This window comes from Macadamia integrifolia, chromosome 8 (genome assembly GCF_013358625.1).
Source record: "Macadamia integrifolia cultivar HAES 741 chromosome 8, SCU_Mint_v3, whole genome shotgun sequence".
NCBI classification, from domain to species: Eukaryota; Viridiplantae; Streptophyta; class Magnoliopsida; order Proteales; family Proteaceae; genus Macadamia; species Macadamia integrifolia.
In genome coordinates this window covers 3,221,285-3,234,097 of record NC_056564.1, presented here as the reverse complement: position 1 = coordinate 3,234,097, position 12,813 = coordinate 3,221,285, and the positions used below count along the sequence as shown (strand labels likewise).

Sequence of the window (12,813 nt, the reverse complement as noted above, 5' to 3'; positions counted from 1 at the left end):
GACTTGATGATGGGGGTTGCCCATCAGGAACAGTTCCCATTAGAAGGACAACAAAGGAAGATCTAATTAGGTGGAAATCCTATTCAAATTCTTCTGAAAATTTTCATCAATTCTTAGATGAGGGACCTGGTAAACTGGTAAGTCTTTCCAAACCCTCTTCCCCCACTCCTCCCCAAACCGGAAAAAAAAAAAAAATACTAATTTTTTTTTGTTAACGAACGGGTATAGGACTTTAGCCTGACCATAGTTAACAAATTCGGATTCGGGAATTATTCGGGCGGAGAATTATTCGGAATAATTCGATTGATTAATTTAAGGATTCGGTCAAAAAATCTTATTGGGTTTTTTTTTTTAAAAATACTGTTTAAGTGGACCGAATAATTCGGTTCGGTCCGAATTATTCTCGTTTTTATATTCACTTTTGAAAAAATCACGAATTTTACCGAATTTTATTTTTATTTCGGATTCGGTCAGAATTTTTGATTAAATTCGGAAAAATTCGGTTCGGCCGAATAATTCGCGAATTATTCGGCCGAATTGATAACACTGAGACTGGCTAGTCCCACGGGCTCATATTGAGCCCATAACCGCATGGATCGGATCATACCGGGGTTGAATGAGATCCATTCAACTTTTATTGAAAGTAGTGAAGAGCACTAAACACCCCGTGTGAGTGGCCCAAGGTGTGCCTAATGGAAGTCGAACTTAGAATGTCCGAGTTTACAGCCCATACCAAGTTCGTTGCTCATCAACTGCGCAACCCCCTTGAATTACTGCTCAGGGTTGATCCGAGTTTATTTTTCATGTGTTGATTTGCAATTAACACTAACACACATTACTCAGTTTGCAGGCTATCAATTGAAAAATGAAAACTTGAAGTATCATGGAGGTTCAGCATACTTGAGTGTACACAATCCCTCAGTCTCCCCTAATCAATACAGTGGAGCTTTGATCTGGGCACAAGGTGGACAAAACCACGTACAATTTGGATGGCATGTCAGTTCTCTTCTCCATTTCTCCCTGTTTGCTTGTATATATCCTCTGTTTCTACCACACTTTGACAAAAAAAAATAATAATAATAATAGTAATAAGAATAATAATAATAATAATAATAATCATGATTTCAATGTAACATAGTTGGGTGGATTGACGACTTCCATCCTTTTGTCTTCTTCATTCAATATTTTTCATCAACCATTGTAGTCTGTAGAGTCTATTTGCTGATAACTTATTTATTAGTCATCTAGTAAAGAATATAAATTGCATGCATATATGCTTCTCTTCTAAAAATATATATATAACTAAAATTGTTGATATGTACAATTCCAAATTTCTAGGTTCGATCTAAAGTATAAATAATTTTCGGTGTGCAGGTGAATCCTAAATTATACGGTGACACCAAAACCCATATTTTTGGACATTGGACTGTAAGTCAAACGAATGGAAGTTCCATTCCCAGTTTGCCTCAGCTTAATTTTGATTCTAAATTTATTTATTTATTTTACAATTAACGAATTATTGTATATCTATTGCTTAACTTTCTTTTACTTATATTATAATAATAATAATAATAATAATGTAATGAAATATTAGGCAGATGGGTCTCAAAAGACTGGCTGCTTCAATTCCATATGCAATGGTTTCGTCCAAGTTAACAAAGATGTACCACTTGGTCTAGCTTTCAGCAGAACTTCTGTCTATGGCGAAGACCCATAACTTCATTTAAAAATAAAAATATTATTTTTATTATACGATAAAGATATGGTCAAGAACTAGTTTTTCATGTAATATATATATATATATATATATATAAGGTATTGATAACATTAATGCATTAATGAAGGGTCACGTGCACATCGATCTTACAAATACACCTTGAAGAAGATTTGATGCTTGGACTGGGTCTCTGCTTTGTTTTTAGAAAATTCTCTTTATATATATATATGGGCCTATAAAACCAGTCTTTGAGCCCAGACTCAACTTGCGGTTCCTACTTCCTAGCCAGCATTTTATGGCAACCTGTCACCGTAGATGGGCTAGATGGGCTGGGATGGCTTTGGGAGAACTGGGCCACTTTAAAAAATAAATAAATAAATAAAACCCTTCGGCTGCATTTGGTTGCAAGGAAAATGGGGAAGGGAAGGGAAGTGAAGCGATTTTTTTTCCCTTTTAAGTCGTTTGGTTGCAACAGAAGTGAAGTGAAATTAATTTAGCATAGTTGTTTGGTTGGATGTAAAATTGATGTAAAATAGATGTAAAATTTTGAAAAACTAATAATCCAACCAAACTTCTCAAAAGAGATTAGGGGGGTGGGGGAGAGTATTTTTCAATCCAGAACCCACCCAGCTCCTCAAAATTTATATTGGTTATGTGAATCAGGGCATTCAAGGTTTGTACCAAATCAAACCAAATGACATCAGATACTATGTTCTATCAATAACCAAAATAAACCATTTCATTCTATATATCAAATGAATGCAACATAAATAAATATTTAAAATAATATAAAAGATGATCACAAAGAAAACAATAATAGATCATAGGTGATAACTACTGAAAGACCCATTCCAAAAGTCTTTTGCTCAAAACAAACCCAATTGAGAGAGAGAGAGAGAGAGAGAGAGAGAGAGAGAGAGAGAGTCATGAGCGGGATGAGAGTCGCGAGAGTGGGAGAGATCGTGAGAGTAGGGTTTTTTTTTCTTCCTATTTTGCTGGGGAAATAAAAAGGAAAATCTTAATTATTAAGTGAAATTTTTTTCACATGTAAAATATATTTCCCTTGCAATCAAACATCTAAATTTATTTTTTTGAGAAAAAAATTCCACTTTACATAACAAATTTGCATTCCCCTTGCAACCAAACAAAGCCATCATAAAAGATGCTTGACGGCATTTACAAAGGCCCCCGTTAAAACTTCTTGATTGAGCAAGGTGGAATAGGTAACCTCTGCAATCATGATAAACAATAGAAAGTAAGATGGCCAGCAATGAACAAAACATTTGATTGAGATGTTTATTTACATAGTATTGGTCTCATTTAGACCACAAGACAATCTTATATATAGAAATCCTTATCAAGTTATGGTAATCTCATCCTCTATGAACAGTGAGTACCCTATCCAACTTTTGTAGGGCATTTCATCAATGGTTACAGAGCAGCAGCAACAACAACAACAACAACAACAACAACAAAAGAAAACAGATCATCCACCATTGTGTGTTTGTGTTTGTGTTTAGCATGACGGGAGGTCATTTGGAGGAGGTAAAATGGATTCTTCTGCTGATTTTCCATTATCTACGACGAAAGCCATCTTCAATCCCCACATTGTATGGAGCTCTAGATGACAATGCATGAACCAGACACCTACAAGATCATATGAGAATTAGACAACATTGAGTTCCTCTCTTACATATTGGAGTGGATATATGTGTTTTCTTGAATGAAGAGTTAATCATTAAGTTTTGTTGATATTTAGATATGTAGATGGGCTTATAAGGTTACCTGGATTGTCGGCTCTAAATCTGATAGCAGTCCAACCTCCAGTTGAAACTCCTACTGTATTTCTTTCAGGAGGATCAACCAAGTTAAATTTTGCTGGGTCATTTGCAGGATCAAAGTTACCAGTTCCTGTCCCGACGACAAAGAAGTTGTAACCATGAAGATGGAATGGATGAGACTCCACAGTAAGAAGATTGGTGTCCTGTAATACTAATTCCACTGTGCTATTGAATGCTACCCTACTCAGCTTAGGCATTGTCCCAATAGAAGTCACAAGGTTAGCCGTAAGTGGTGCACCGGTGTAATTGAAAGGAGTTGGTGGCTTATCAGGGAAGTCTGTGGTAAACACTCCCTTCATATTGAAATAATGTGCCTGAAGAAGACCAGTTTTAGGCATCACAAAGGTGATGTTGTTCAATGAAGCAGCCAATTTTGTTCCATTCTGGCAAGCTGGACATGGGTTTTCTCCAAGACCAATTGTGTAGAAAAGATGGCGATCGACCTTGAGAGGCACATTTGCAGGAAATTGAGGAGTGTTTAGGCTTCTAAGTCTTCTGTTGTAGCTCAATACGAATTCTGTGTCATTTGATTTAGGTAGTTGTGGCATCACAGGCATAATACTATTTGAGATGCCTTTATATTGTAGGATTGCTGTGGCAGTTTTGTTGTCCACAGGAATTTGCACATCCATGAAAGCTCTAGTAGCCATGAAGTATCTTCCCGGTGCTCGGTTTGCTCTAACAAGAACATTTGTGGTCTGCCCAGGTGCAATTATCAGAGCCTGGGTTGTGAAGGGCTTTACATAGACTGCATCAATCTCCACCACTGTCATGTTGTGACCAGCAATGGCGAAGAAGAGTTCATCGTCAAGTGCAGCATTGATAATCCTCAATAGGTAGGTCTTACCCAATTCTACTTCCGTTACAAAGGTATCTGCAATTTGGAGAAGAATAATGTGATGCTTAAATTAATCTGGAAATAAGATCCTAAACAGAGTACTACACCTATCAAACCAAGGCTGTACTTGGTATGCATTCTTGGAATAGATTCTGGACACACAATGCATTTTGAAACTCGATTATTCTCTATTTTTTTCTGCTTCAAAATGTGTTATAGACCCAGAATTTATAATTGAAGGAAAATTTTTATTCTTACGTTTCTCCCAACATGGGAAGAGAGGTCCTGGCTTCCCATTAATTGTGTGAGCGTCGGACATTTTCGGTGGCAGACCCAACTGGTTGGCTTGTTTAACATTCTCTTCCACATCAGTGTTCCACCATTCTCCTGTACAATCAACAGGAATGATTAGAAAATCCTTAATAGGGTTGTTTTGAGATGCTTCAAATTCTAAAAGGTGTTCAAAGGATAGCATTACCCACCTAGCAGAATATTAGTTTCACCCTGAGGTTGAGGGAATGGAAATGAAGTCCCATTCTTGGGCATAATAACAATTGCACCATAAACAGTGGCTCTTAGCCACAAAATATGAGCATGCCACCACAATGTTCCTCTCTGACCAGTCACATTGAAATCATAAGTGTAACTATTTCCTGTCTTGATAGGACACTGAGTTATGTAAGCTGGTCCATCAGCCCAACCATTGCGAAATTGCTTCAAGCCATGCCTAAGGAAAACAATCAAAAGACAAGTTATATATATAGAACAGTACTGAAATTCTTACTTACAGAGCAGCTAGCCTTAGAGAATTTGTTCAAACTGTGACCATATACCAATGAATGGACATGTTATATTGGGCATAATTGGTGACATTGACAAGAATTCGATCGCCTTCTCTCACATATAAGGTTGGTCCTGGGAACATCCCATTCACAGTAACAATAGGCTTGGCATGACACAACCTACTCACATTCTTTACTTGAATCTGTTATCCAAAAATGATGATCAACAATTAATTAACCAAGTGAATATGTGAAATGAGACACAAGCTTCTGATAATAGCTGATGAAAAAAGCCCACTCACATCAAATTGGTACTTCTTCATGGCGGCCTCCACCGGGAAAGAAAGAAATCCAAGTAAACATAAGAAGAAGATGAAAGAGCCCTGAAACAAACTGCAGGAATATCTTGCCATTGTCCAGCTGATGAAAAGATACTTGCTAAGGTGTGAAGGGTTAAGTGTTCTTATAAGGGTAGAGACAAATAGTTTGTTAGATAAGAGAAGATGTGGCCATGTAGTTGATTAGGTAGAGGAAATGAAAGGGATGCACAAAGCTTGGAAGCAATTCCTTTAAGAGGTTTGAGACTTTGAGCAGGGATATGGAGTACCTTGGAAGTTGACAATAATGGAAAAACAAGTTTACTCCATCTAATAATAATAAATAAATTAAATCAATAAGAGAATACTAATAAAATAAATACTTACTAAGATTTGCTTACAGGTAACATCTAAGTTCTCGGAGTGTCCATGAATCCATGGAGCTCAACAGAGATAATTCAAAATAGATGAACATGTCTACATCTGTATGAAACCAAACAGTAGATCAAAATTTTATACCATCAGGGACTAAAATGGCGTTTTCACTACTCAATATACATCAGCTCCAGTTTTTATGTAGTGAGTTGTGATAAGGTGGGTTGTTTGTAGATGGAAATCAATTCCTCTAATTCTCTCTCATGATAAGGAAATTGTTCAGATTGATCAATTTTTTTTTTTTTTTTTTAAGCCACAGTTTGAGGAATCGGATTGGATATCGCTGTCCAATCTCAATTCTTGGCCAATACCATATCGCTGGATCGAAATGGATGAAGGGTAATAAAGTAAAGAAAATGTTTTTTTAATCACAAACCAGGGTATTTCCGTCAGATCCTGAATCGGTATCGGCCCTGTCCGATCCTGAGACGATTCCGGTATCTTGTAGTCTAGTACCATGAGGGACACACACAGAGTTGGCGGCAGCGTTCTTTTTCCAAAATGTTTTATAGACAAAGGAAGGGATGGGCAATCGGGCAGGTTTACCCAAACCTGTACGAGCCCAACATTAAAAAAACCTGAGTTTGGGGTTACTATTTTTAGCTCTTATGGGCTTCGGTAGAAAAATTTAAACTCAAGTTTGTATTGGGTTGGCCGGTTGGGCTCGGATTGATCGTTTAAGTTACCCTAAACTATCATGGGCTTCAGCCTAAAAAATATGTCCACAGTGCATGCTTGGCCTCTCTTCCGTTCCAAATCATCAACACCTGGTCCTTTCCTTTCCACTCCCTTCCCCATTGTCTCTTGTTCAAAGTTCAAAAGATAAGCAGCACAACATCAGAAGCAAACATGTTAGGAACATGTCCATTAGAATTATAGTTCCAATTACAATTTTAGGGAGAGACAATCATTGGGTTTCTTAAAGAGTGACGATCATCTTTTTTGTCTTGAGCATTAATCTGAAGCTGATAAAATCTGAGAAAACCCAAGAAAATTGGTGGCATATAGAATCTTGGAAGGTCTGGTTAAGGATTCCCAACAGGGAAAACCTTCTTCTTGGGGAAGACAAAGTTTACACAGCCTTCCAAATTACACTTTTTCAATTAGTGCTGTGAACCTTCAATTTTAGAAATCTTTCCATACGAGTACCATTGAAGCGTGTAAAGAATGTAGGCAGGTTTGTAATAAAATACACAAAGCATTTTGTAGTAAGAGTTGGAACAGAAAGAAAACAAATACTTCCAATAAAAGAGAAGCATCATATATTAAGTCATTTGTGGTATTTTACAATAAAAAAAAAAAAAAAAAATCCCCCCCACAGTAGAAAATTTTGGTCTTCAGAATTAGTCTCTTCCATTGCCAGGTCCTCTAACATCTCTCCCTTCCAGTCTAGTCTTCTTAAGAGATACCGCATTTTGAAGAGTAGCCAAGCTGCTCTGTCTCCCAGCTCAACTGTGAAGCAACTCTTTCATGGCGGGGAAAGTACTCCTGCAATTGGAAAAGCATTTGTCATGCTTTGTGGCAAAAAATATATTAATGAGAATTATCTATTCAACAAGAACTGAGCTGAGGTCTCCCCAATCAAGAAATGAGAATTATGCAAAAGGTATTTTAGGCAATTGAATATTCTAGAACAGAAGTGGTCATAACACAAGAGGTGGGGGGAGGAGGGTTGATATTGATTATGGTGAAAAACAGAGCATCTTCCAGGACACAGGATTTTATGAAGCTACACATATTTAAACCCAATTTTGTTATCTGATAAAAAGGGAAAATGAAAAGGAATAATTACCTCCATTTTCTTCACCAGTTCCTTTGCTGTAGGGGCAGATACAATGATATGCCTTGCATTTGGACTAATAAAGCCTTCCTCTACAGCTTTGTCAATGAATGACAGCAACGAATTGTAGTATCCATCCACATTCAACAATCCCACCTGCAAAATTCAGAAAATTCTATAGCTCTATTATCATTCACCCCCAAGGTGTAGAGAAGTTAATTTTACAAGAAAAAGGAACAAACAATATTTTCAAAAAAAAAAAAGTAGATTAGATGGAAAGTATAAAAACAGAGATGAATATCTTAGTTTTGAATGAACACATGAAACAAAGAATTCTAGAAGAAAATTACCGGCTTATCATGTATGCCTAGTTGAGCCCATGTTATCACTTCAAGTAGCTCTTCAAGAGTCCCATAACCACCTGCAAGTACATCAGATATATTCTTTAATCATTAACTTATATTGTTTGACAGTAGGACATAACATGTATTCTGAAGGATACATCCATTGGATGTGAAAGCATGTGAGAAAAGCAAGGACTTGGTAAAGATGATATTGGTGCTAGTGAAAATGCATAACTAGCACCTTTTAAATCTACAGGCCCCAATATTTAGTCAAGTATGTGAGGTTATAGATTAAGGAAAATGCTCGTTAAGTTCATGTTAACACCTGATAAGCCTTTATCATGGATTATTACATTATGGCATGACCTACTCAAATGGAAGTTTATTGACCCATCTGCCTCTGCATTTTTTTGAACTTTTGGTGCTTATCATCCCCACCTTTGGGTAGTAATCACTGGGTCAAAAGAGGTCATTGGCTAATGGACTGAACATTGAACTTCTCCTAACTCGGTGAAAATGCAAGGTAGCTTCCATCATGTTCTCATGTAATAAAGTAATAACAAAATCTTCTGTTTTTTGGAGCCCATGCATTGTATTCAAAGAGTTGACTGATTTTGCATATGATCAGACCTTTTTCTGGTCACCTGCTGCAGGTGATTGTTGCTAAAACTGTTTCGTGAAAGTTTTGAAAGGTTTCTTTTTCTTAATTCGCAAACAGATGGTACTGTGAAATCACGAGCTTCAAGACTATTCCATCAACCCAAAAAAACGGAACAACAAAAAACGGAACAAAAAAAAAACAAAAAACAGATAGGAAGAATATATTAACCACTGCAATAGAGTTATTTTGAAGACCTGACGTTGACGGGTCAGGAACTAGGGTTTGAACATTGAAGGGTTGCTATCCAATCATGGGTCTTGTGGTCTGTTCAAAGTTCAAACAGTTGTTGTGCAATAGAGGCAGGAACAATTTGTTTCACAGCTCTACTATTTATGGTAACCATACAGCTTCTTTTTTAAGCTTCCAGGGAGAAAAGTCTGGGCCTGGTGTTCAACTTTCAAACTCAAAAAGGTTCCTTTTCATCCTAACAAAGATTTCATGCAGGAGGTGTTCTTTGTTTAAACTCAGAAGTCTGGGTAAATATATGTTAAACAAGGGTTTCAGTTGATCTTTCTACCAAAGGCATTAAATCCCTCTTGGGTTGTGTTAGTGGTCTAGACTCTAGCGTTTGAATTTGGTGAGAATTTAGAAGGGTTTACACTAACCAGGTAAGGCGATAAAGGCATCTGACTGCCTAGCCATCTCTGCCTTTCTTTGATGCATATCTGCGACTGCCTTCACTTCCCCTACAGTTTCACCAGTAATCTACAGAGGAGTCTCAAGATTAGAAACAAAACAAACATCATTAAAAGCAAGCAAAGAAAAATGGTTGACCCCAGAGGGACGGAAGGAGTTAGGAAGAAATTAATTTGGGTCCAAAGGCTGCAAAAATTTTCAAACAAAACTTTTTATGGGGCTCTGTGCAGGGAAGCAATGATGGGAGCTACAGCCTGTGGTGGACTAACCCAGAACTTTTCCAATAAACAAATCAATAGATAAAGAAGAAAGAAAATCTCCATATATACTCAAACCAGGACCACCTTTCTTTATCTTCTTTACATTTTATTTTGTCAAATACAAATTCTCTAAACTCAAGAAAATTGGGGAAAACGGGGAAAACAAGGAAAACTATTTGTAATCCAACTAAAGCAAAGGATGAACTACAGAACCCACAAACAAACAAAAGCAAGAAAGGACAAAACTCAAAAAGAAGGAAAAAAAAGAAGAGAGAGGGGATGAGTGGGGGGAAGGAAGGAGAAAGGATCACTCAGAAAAGAACTTCAGAAAATCCAAGTATCTAAAAGGAAGCAAAAAATAATGGGTGAAACCCCAGCAAACCAAGTGGCAGTATGGATATCTATAGCAGAGTCAAACCTGTCTGAAGTACCCTACCCCACCAAACAAAAAGAAAGAAAAACACAAAAAGAAAAGAAAAAATTTTCTAAAACCGATCAAAAGGTCCATTTTTTTCCACTTCGGTTTCAGAATTTGTTTCCAGTATCATAATATCATGTATATCTAAGAAAAACCCAATGGCCATGTCCATGTCCATGTCCAAGTATCCGAACAGTAATGAACTAAAAGCAACGTAGAAACAAAAAGAAGTTATAGAAATCAAAGAGAAGAAGCTCAAAAATGAAACCTCTCCCCCATCTTCTATCCCCTTCTCTCTGGTTTCATGTTGGCCATTCCTAATCCTATAAAAAATTTTAAAAAATGGCAGCAGACATACCTCTCGAGGCATGAGCGTCTTGGGAATAACTCTGGGAGAAGACAATAACATGACAAAAATCAGTTGTGGTTGTGATTGAAAAACAAAATTGAAAACAACTCCAAAGGCTCACACCACTGAAAATTTTTCATCCAATCTGTACTATCTGTTTTTTCTGTTTTTACAGAACATTATGGATAAGAGAAGAAGCTCACCCAAGTACATGCCGACCACCATTATAAACAGCTTGTGAAACTAAACCCATCAAACCTATGCTTCCACCTCCATAAACCAGATCAATGTTCCTTGCAACCTTCAACAACCAAGACAACGAATTAGACAAAAGTGAATACAAATTTGATTTTTCTTTTCCTAATGAAGAACCGATTCAGTAGTGAACGTTATCCATGAAAGTTCATTTACTTCTGTGGGAGACCAAATGAGGACGGTTTCTTCATTACCTATGTTACAGAAGGGGAAATTTTGCTTGAACAAGTTGAGAAAACAAAGAACGGAGGAAAACAGAACACATTTCAAGAGAACCAACACTGGAAGCAAAACCCATGACGCAATTGACATTAATAGACCAAACTGAGCTTAACAAAGTAGAGAGCATGAACAAGCAAACATCCTTCAAAGAAAAGCTAAACCCACGATATAAAATTGAGATCCCAAGATAGAAATCTTGAATAGGATTGAAAAGTAAAATAAAAAAACTCGAGAGAAGAAAGAACAGATAAAGCAAAAAAGTCTGTCCTGGAGAAGCATTACCAATTCACTCCCAAGCTCTATAGCAGCTTCTTGGTAGCTACTTTTCTTTCCTTGACTACTTCCACAAAAGACGCAAATCCTTTTAAACTTGGATTGCTTCATCTCCTTCGCTCTCTCCATTTTTACTCCTCTCTCTCTCTCTCTCTCTCTCTCTCTCTGTGATTGCAAAGTGTCACAAACTCACAGGCAGAGCCCACAGCAGAATACAAATTTCCACACACACACTGAATCACAGGGCTCTCTCACAGTCCTCTGTCCTCACTTACTTGAGGCCTTGAGACCACTTTTAATGGCTTCTCCATCTTATGCGTATATATAAATAGTAGGGCACGTGCGTACAGTAGCACGCGTATCAGTCCCCCACACACGTGCCACTTTTTTTTCGCCAAATTATATTTAATTCCTTCATGGGATAAAGAAAATCGTTATTTTTAAGGGCCATTTGAGTAATTTTCGGGTGATTTGATTTTGAGTTCTGCTCTCGCAGTCTCGCGCCGCAATTCTTGAATACGGCTCTTAAAAACCAAACCAAACCGCCGCAATTATCGGTTTGATATTTGATTTTGATTTTTAGAAATAGCAAAAAATTAGAAATCGACCAAGAAGGGAAGCTCTTGCTCTTCATAAAAACCAAACCGACCAACGGAACATCATCTATCAGTTTCGATTTGATTTGTGTAGAACAAACATAATAATGGTCCGATTTCAGTCTGACCTGGTCTATACATAAATCGATAAAAACTCACCAAACCGGGACCACTGAAAATATTCTTCTTTTTTTATTTTAAAGTTCAAAGTATCATGTGGGCACCTACTACTTTTTTTCCTCTCAGTATCTCTTCCTATATTTTGGGGTTTTCTTCATGGTTTTGAAATTTATGTTAAGTACTTTCAACTATAATCTATAGCTAGGTACTTCACAATTCACATTTATTTCCAAGTATCACCCATCTTCTGATTCTGATCCGACAGTATCTGTGAATTTATGTCATCATCATCATCCAATCAGTATCATTGGAGGGTGGCTAAATAAAAAGTAGTACATCCCATCACCATTCAATCAAGATTAGGTTCTCTAGTGCATAGACCGCATTCTCAACCATTAGAATTTATTCCCTTGGACAAGTATATATGAGGTACAGAAGAGAGAGAGAGAGAGAGAGAGAGAGAGAGAGAGAGAGAGAGAGGGGGTGGGGTGGGGTTGGGCTTGAAGCCTATCACCTTGTAGCTCAATCAACCATTTCCCACTCAGACACCATTGTTGTATGCATAGGAAACATTGTGTTTTTATATCAGGCGCCCTCCCATTCCCCATATTTCCCCCACCTCACCAGACCAAGCATGCAATGCTTGCTTGCTGTCCCCAACCCCCCAAACCCCCATCCCCTCACCAGTAATTACATTTGCCTCTTCTCCTTCTTCTGTCACCTTTGAGTCTCTTCTCCTAGCTATATAGACCCCCCTCATTCATTTTTTAAAACCTCCTCTCCTTCCATATATCTCATTTCTTTAATCTCTCTCTCTCATTCATATGGGTTCTTGATCATTTGTTTGGTGTATTCTAAGTGTCAAGCTCGTTTCCATTTGCAAGGACTGCTGCAATTCAAACCATGCTATTAGGCAAATCTATATTATATTGTTCTGAGATCCCCAATCCCTAAAAAACCCTAAAAAAA

At 37.4% G+C, this 12,813-nt stretch overlaps 2 protein-coding genes across 2 annotated transcripts; both read right to left on the bottom strand.

The window, feature by feature from the left end:
- Window positions 1–2,978: 2,978 nt before the first annotated feature.
- LOC122085776 (laccase-11-like) lies at window positions 2,979–5,682 on the bottom strand. Its single transcript, XM_042654354.1, has 6 exons — window positions 5,481–5,682; window positions 5,230–5,381; window positions 4,879–5,123; window positions 4,655–4,783; window positions 3,503–4,432; window positions 2,979–3,364 (listed from the first exon to the last, which is right to left on the bottom strand). The coding sequence occupies exons 1-6, from the start codon at window positions 5,589–5,591 to the stop codon at window positions 3,234–3,236; spliced, it is 1,698 nt and encodes a 565-aa protein (XP_042510288.1). The 5' UTR covers window positions 5,592–5,682; the 3' UTR covers window positions 2,979–3,233.
- A 1,490-nt stretch (window positions 5,683–7,172) lies between these two features.
- LOC122085777 (cytokinin riboside 5'-monophosphate phosphoribohydrolase LOG1-like) lies at window positions 7,173–11,410 on the bottom strand. The gene is made up of 7 exons (XM_042654355.1): window positions 11,138–11,410; window positions 10,582–10,679; window positions 10,388–10,418; window positions 9,321–9,420; window positions 8,061–8,131; window positions 7,723–7,866; window positions 7,173–7,418 (listed from the first exon to the last, which is right to left on the bottom strand). Exons 1-7 carry the CDS (start codon window positions 11,255–11,257, stop codon window positions 7,329–7,331), a joined length of 654 nt encoding a protein of 217 aa, XP_042510289.1. The 5' UTR covers window positions 11,258–11,410; the 3' UTR covers window positions 7,173–7,328.
- Window positions 11,411–12,813: the final 1,403 nt, after the last annotated feature.